Source organism: Physcomitrium patens, chromosome 13 (genome assembly GCF_059467195.1).
Source record: "Physcomitrium patens ecotype Gransden chromosome 13, ASM5946719v1, whole genome shotgun sequence".
Classification (NCBI taxonomy): domain Eukaryota; kingdom Viridiplantae; phylum Streptophyta; class Bryopsida; order Funariales; family Funariaceae; genus Physcomitrium; species Physcomitrium patens.
The window spans coordinates 5,637,136-5,643,873 of record NC_143422.1 but is presented as its reverse complement, the minus strand read 5'-3'; the positions used below and the strand labels follow the sequence as shown (position 1 = coordinate 5,643,873).

General features: G+C 31.4%; 1 protein-coding gene across 4 annotated transcripts; it reads right to left on the bottom strand.

The window, feature by feature from the left end:
* Positions 1-4,337: 4,337 nt before the first annotated feature.
* On the bottom strand, positions 4,338-6,269 carry LOC112290317 (uncharacterized). Of its 4 annotated transcripts, none has more exons than XM_024536469.3 (3): positions 5,701-6,155; positions 5,281-5,473; positions 4,338-4,628 (listed from the first exon to the last, which is right to left on the bottom strand). In XM_024536469.3, exons 1-2 carry the CDS (start codon positions 6,010-6,012, stop codon positions 5,300-5,302), a joined length of 486 nt encoding a protein of 161 aa, XP_024392237.1. In that variant the 5' UTR covers positions 6,013-6,155; the 3' UTR covers positions 4,338-4,628; positions 5,281-5,299. The 4 variants fall into 4 exon arrangements, 3 of the variants coding, with proteins under 3 accessions (XP_024392237.1, XP_024392236.1, XP_090111370.1); XR_016506002.1 differs by having other exon boundaries at positions 4,489-4,628; positions 5,281-5,486; XM_024536468.3 differs by lacking the exon at positions 4,338-4,628 and having other exon boundaries at positions 4,875-5,473; positions 5,701-6,269.
* Between the last annotated feature and the right edge of the window lie 469 nt (positions 6,270-6,738).

The following is a 6,738-nucleotide window of genomic DNA, read 5'->3' as shown; positions in this document are numbered from 1 at the left end:
ATCATAATTATCATATTCTTCATCATGCATAGGTGTCACGGCCATAATCATGTAAGCTAATAATTACATATAGAAATAGGTAGAAGTAAGTAAAAGTAGATAAAAGTAAGTTAATTCTATAATATTTAATATATAAGTTTCCTAGAAACTTCCTAGACGCTGCTTTGACTTCATAGGTGTCTTTAATTGACTTTCTGGATTAGAAACGTGGTCAACAAGTTGGCCATGTGCCACACATGTTGTTAGCTTGAAGATCAAGCTAACTATGTGGCCCACACGTAGAAAAACTTGCCTTGTAAGTCAAGGCATGTGTCCTACAAAGTCAACACATATTAGAGGTCCTATAGAACGTCGCCACGTAGCCCCTAGTTAGATAGTATATATAGAGACAAGAGTGAAGGCTTCTTCACTCTTGTCAACTCCTTTCTTGCTTCTAGTCCAGGTTCAAGAGTCTTTAGTTTCTTGTCTTGTGGCAATAGCCATTCCAGTTTCCTTTTAATATACCTACTTGTTTATATTTTGACTTATTATATCGAGATAGCCTTTTTGTGTATATTTTCCCTCATCGAGTCTTTGTCCTTGACAATAGGTTGATTTAGTAAAAATTTGGATCTATTAAGAATTCTTATATATATATATATATATATATATATATATAGTGTCACTATTTATATCTAATATTATTGGATATTTATGATTTTTTGTATAAATTTGATATGTAATAATAAATATTTTTATATTTGAAAATTTGATTATAAGTCTTAAAGATTCATTTATAAGATGTAAATAAGAAGAATTATTGGCAATTTATTTATAAGATGTAAATAAATAGCCTTAATTATTACTTATTTTGGCAATTCTTTTTTGGACATGATATGCCAACTTTAGATGTGGAAGAAGGAGAGGATAGGAAAAAAAGATTTTAAAATAGACTTACTACATATCTTTGGTTTTATTATATTATCTAATTCTAATACTTGCAAGAATTAAATATAATCCTTGAGTTTGCTTATAATAACTCAAAGACAAAATATTATGGTGATATTTAAATTCATAGCTAAAAATCTAATATTGCTACTCCAATCCGTGTACCTAATAAATAACTCAAGTATTACAAAAATCCCAAGTATCACAATAAATTATAAAGTTTACGATAGTATCATAAATTTAATCATTACAAGAATAACAATTATATCTATATCTTTATTAGCAATATGCTTTGCACTTCAAGTAATTACAATAACAAAATCCAATATCTTATTTGAAATTATAATTATAATCTTGTGATAAGAAGACGGCAAAACTTCTGAGTTATAAACTATAATAATTCTAAAATTCAAATTGTTGTCTATTACAATTTGTAGACAACCATACTTTCATTTCCAAAATCTTATATGCAAATTGATAACACCTTCTTTGGTCCTAAAATCTTAAAAATTACAATACATTAGAATGTCATCATAATTTTTAAAAAATAAGTATAATATTTCATCTTAGAAGTAGTTCTAAGATACAACCATATAGAAGACAAAGCTACCAAAGATGAATATATATTCTTCTTAGTTCAACAATTCAAATAATTTTAGAAGAGTATTAGAATACATCAAAAAGAATAAAAAAAAAAAAAAAAAAACATCTATATACAACAAAGATTTGATAGTAGTAGATCAAGATTTATAAAAAGTATAAAGAAGACATCTAAATTTTGTAGTTTTTTTTCTATAAAAAAACATAATCAAATTATCTTAGAGAAATAAAAATAATTAAATCTTCTTTGTTGAAAAGATTTAAAGATCTCATACTTGAATCTATATAATATAAACTATCCACATATTTAGATATAAAATTAAAAAAAAAATACTCTTCTTTAACTACCTTTGAATAAGCCTCCACATCCAACTCTATTAATCAAGAATTATTCATTTGATTTTACAAGACCAACATATTAGATCTAAAATCAAATGAACAACTTTTGAAGATACTTGATCAAAAGTATTTTTTTAAATAGTCAAAGTCAGAAGATCAATATCCAAAATTGCCAATTTTAAAAATGATAAAGATATCAATTCTACTTAATTTTAAATTGCTACATTAGCACATAATTTTCTTTTTAATTCATATTTATGTTTTGAATTCTATCAAAATTATAATAATTTTTTTGACATAGATAAATTAATATGCCTAAAAAAAGTAATAACACAAACTAGCTTCTTATTTGATATTTAACCAACTTAAGAAAAATTTAAATAATATTGATATATTCTTGGAAGTCATCTCAATATAAAATCTTGCCTTAAGACTCAAGATTAACTAGAATAAATCAAAAGCTATGTACTAATTTTAAACTCCAAGCTTTTCTAGCTCAATAAGCATAATAAAAAATAAGCTTATATAGAAAAAAATTACAAATTGTTAGGTACTTCTTTTATTATTAATATTGGTTTTTAATTATAAATATTTTTTTATTCGAAAAAAATTAATTGGTACTTTAAAAATCAAATATAATAAGTAAAATTAAAATTATAATTATTTTATTTTTATTTTTATTATTTTTTTAATTAAAGAGTAAATAAAATCTATAAAGACCATACAAATAATTAGATACTTAAAAAAGAGTTTTTTATCAATTAAAAAAGAAAATAATAGAAAAATAAAAATTATATAGAATATAATCAAATAATATATTTATAAATATGAACATAATCTCTTAAATTTTTAAATAGTATTTGAAGTAGTATTATTTAGATGGATGCTTAAAGCAATTATGCTAAGAAAATCCAACATCTTCATCATCTTCAAACATATTATTAATTGAATTCAATCAATCAAAATATCCAAAAAAATAGAAAAAAGAAATCTGTATTGGATGACTACTTACACATCTAAGTTTGTAAAAAATTCAAAGTGTAAAAAATAGTTAATAAAATATATAATTTAGGATCAAAGATATACAACAAAAAAATTCAATGCTTATTTATTCATTTATTTATTTATATATTTATTAAGATTTGAACTAAATTTTTTGACTTAAAGGCAAATTATACTTTATTAGACAATTGGCCTTTAAGCAAAATTATTTACATCTTAATAAAATTAATACTAAATAAATTGAATACTCATAGTGCTACAAAACTCTGTCATTTTTAACTTGGCTAGGCCAAAAGTTCCTTTGGAATTTTATCCCAATGGCATTAGTTTAAATCACTAAATAATATAGAAATTTTTATTCACAATTCTCAATGAATAATAACCTCTTTTAAATAAAACCAAGGAAAACAAGACCCACTTTGATATGGTTGGTTTGGCATAAGAAGATAATAGTCAATGCTTACCATTGAAAATCATGTACTAAAATCAATGGCCATTACAATTTATGCTTTAAAAAAATTAACAAAAAAAAAAAAAAAAAAAAAAAAAACTTTATAGTTTTTGGGAGTCTTTAGTGGCTCAATAAATATGGAAATATAAATCTAGCATCTTTATCAATTTTATCTGCATTAGGTTGAATAAAGCCATTAACTTGCATACTTATTCTAACAAATTATCTATAAGCAGAACAAGAAAATCGTATGGTCATTTATTGTAGGAGTGTGTTTTTGGACAATTCATACAAAAATATACCAAATTATTTAAAGAGAAGATACAACTTAATGCAATAGAAGAAACGCAATTATAGAACCAATTTATAAAATAATAAGAGCTATTTGGTACAAACTAGGGAAAAAAATCAAATTAAATTGCTTAAAAATAACTTAAAACTTCTAAAAATTATTTAAAATATAGATCAAAGACAACAAAGTAGAAATTTTAGAATAAAAAAATCAATTAGGTAGAATACTACTTCCCTGTGCAAGGTACGTATATCCTTCTTCCTCAAAACCTTAATAAGGTCCTTCGGCATTGTATATAATTATTTATTTAATAATCCTAAACGAGGAAGTAAACCCTCTGATGTTTCAAAAATTAAAAAATTAAAATTTAACTTGAATAGATAAAATGAGTGCTCCAAAACAGGTCCTCTTAAGTTAGTTTGCAGCTGAGCCGAAGTCTTTGTTTTGGGCTTTTGGCAACAGGGTGATACTGGTTCAAAAATAGATTTAAGCATTGTTTCTAAGCATGAGCTTCTTGTCTTTCTTTTTCCCCTTCGAGTTTCTCTAACTGTTAATAGTATGTTGAAAATAATTTAGTGTTCTGTGAGCTAGGTGATCAAAAGAGTTTTTTTTTTTTTTTTTTTTCTTTTTTTTAATAATGCACAGCTTTTTTAGACGCTAGTTTATTGAAGTCAATCTGAGAGCACAACCATTTTCAAGTACTTTGCTTTGAATGACACACAACAGTTAAATAAGGTGTTCATTAGTGTAGTGAAAATAGCAGATGGAGACACTTCGATCCGCATTTTTAGCACTCGAAGCACACATCAGCTTATTGCCACATTGAATTACTATCCTCAACACCATGGCCACGACTTTGAGCAAGTTGGTTGCTTTCTTCACCGATTCTTTCAATCGAAATAAAAACTGCTTTAAAATTGCTCCACTGCTGCTTTGATTTCTGTAATAGTCATCTCTTTTGCACCTCAATTGGTGATGATCATCACATGCTGATGTTCGAGGTGCTTTCTACAGACCCTGAAAATACCGAAGTGAGAAGAAAGAAAAAATCAAATTAGGATGAGTCAGGAAATGAAGAGTTTTTAGAGATGCAATGAAGTTTGCCGACTTGAGATGTCACAATACCAGCTTATTTGCGGCAAACAATTACCACGGAGAGAACCAGGGATTGTTGGTGAGTTAAACAAAACTTATGCTACACAATTTTATAACCAAGGGAGGTGTACGTCAAGTTCGATCATGGAGACCAAAGATGCCAAGTACTAATGAACTAATTGATAGGAATTTTTTAGAAAATAACTTTGTTTTCCTCCACAAAGCACAATCGGCACGCCATTGAGGAAAATACACTGCACCTCCTATATCAGCACGCCAGCACTGAAAAGATCTGGTAATTTCCAGACTAAGATGCGGGGAAAGATGTCCTGCACCTCGTACAATGACATCGTAAAATCCTATCCTGAATTTTTTTTCAGCAAATTTAACACCTGTAAGAGTCTACTCTTGATCTACGATCAGTTAGTCTCGAACTTTTCACTTACTGCACGGATTCCTTTTCCGTCGTCTGTGGTAATCTTCACATGGCCCATGCTCCAGCATCTAGCATAATTGTAAGAACACCTGAGAGTGCAATGCAGAAAAACAAAAATTCTTCGGACAAAGTTCACACCTCCCAATGTATCGATTCATCAGAACACCAGCACCGATGCTGGAGACGCTGTGGCAGCGAGCTTCTCAAGTTCCTGGCCGTATAGATTGGTCCCAGTCACAACGAAGGGCACAAACCGATCACAACCAGCTTGGGACGGGCTGAATCGAAAAGCCCACCGCACCAAAGTCTTTCCATCTTCCTCCTGCTTTGCCTGCAATCACCAACTTCACAAAATCGATCGCAGACCTAAATCATGCGAAGAGCCGCGGTACTACCCCCCCCCCCCCCCCCCCCCCCCAAACACATTGGAATCGGCCACAGCCAATGTTACCGATTGGCACCGGGTTGATGGCTGGATGGACGCCACTCTAATCGGCTAAGCAGGGAGTCATGAAAGCAGACTTGTAGAATACTAGAAGGTGGAGAGTGAACTGTTACCTGGAATGCGGAGTAGTAGCCGAGGTCCACACCAGTGTTGTTCTCAAGAGACTCATAGGAGAAGACGTGTTCCGATGGGTTGATCACCACCAGCTTCTGCTTCGCCCACTGGTCTGCATCGGTCCCCATCCGGCCGGGAAGGTCAGTGACTTTCTTGGTGCATCCCAGTACTCGGTTCTCTCTTTCCACTGGCTCAAGCGTGAGCAAGTTGGGGAAATCCAGAAACTCAGATTCAACGTCCCACACCTTGTCGAGAGGCGAAGATACGGTCTTCTTCACCACACCATTCCATGGTACATCTGATTCCGCCATTGCAGCAAGAAGCAGGCTTGCACCTAAAAGGTGATTCCAACAGGGCGAACATGTGAATGGGCTGCGAATTCGTGTTGTGTCGTGACAAGAGTTGGTTGTAGATCCTAACGCATCTACATGCTTCGTTGCATTGATCTGCAGACTGCGGTTATCCTATCTCCACTTTCGATGGTCGTGCACTCCGGGCGAAGCAGAATCTCCCTTAGCTTTTTGAGTCTGAATTACTGAGCGACAAGAGTGCAATGTGCTTGGAACAGAACCTGATCGATAATTTCCTTACAACCCCATTCCGGGCACTTACAGCATTTGCACTTAGATGCATTTTGAATTAATTGAGGTGGAGTGTCAGTTCTAAAGGTGCGTTCAAAGTGTATGACACAATACTTTCTATGGATTTTCTCAGTGAAAAGTCAAAAGATATACGTAAGTTACACCCCTGATCGCAACTCGATCATCCAGTTTTGTTTTTAGCATTCTGTCGTCATGTGGTTTGTCCGCTCGCATCGTCAATTATTAGTTGAAAAAAGTTTTCCGTAGTGAAGGACTTCTTGGAATCGACACAAGGATGAAGCCAAATATGGATTGAATTACTCAAGAATTGTGGGCGTACTCTACGCGAATTTCATGCTTTAATCTATGTCAAAGAAAACAATGAACAAACAACAAACCGGTGGAAACAAATATCTTAAAAAAATCTATTTTAAACACATTAATATTCTGATTCCT

What these genes read in the sequence shown, in the direction of transcription:
- LOC112290317 (XM_024536468.3), bottom strand. Translation starts at nt 6,012, where the DNA reads ATGGCGGAATCAGATGTACCATGGAATGGTGTGGTGAAGAAGACCGTA. An exon ending in GCTACTACTCCGCATTCCAG is followed by an intron (nt 5,474 to 5,700) that starts GTAACAGTTCAC and finishes TGGTGATTGCAG; the next exon opens with GCAAAGCAGGAGGAAGATGG.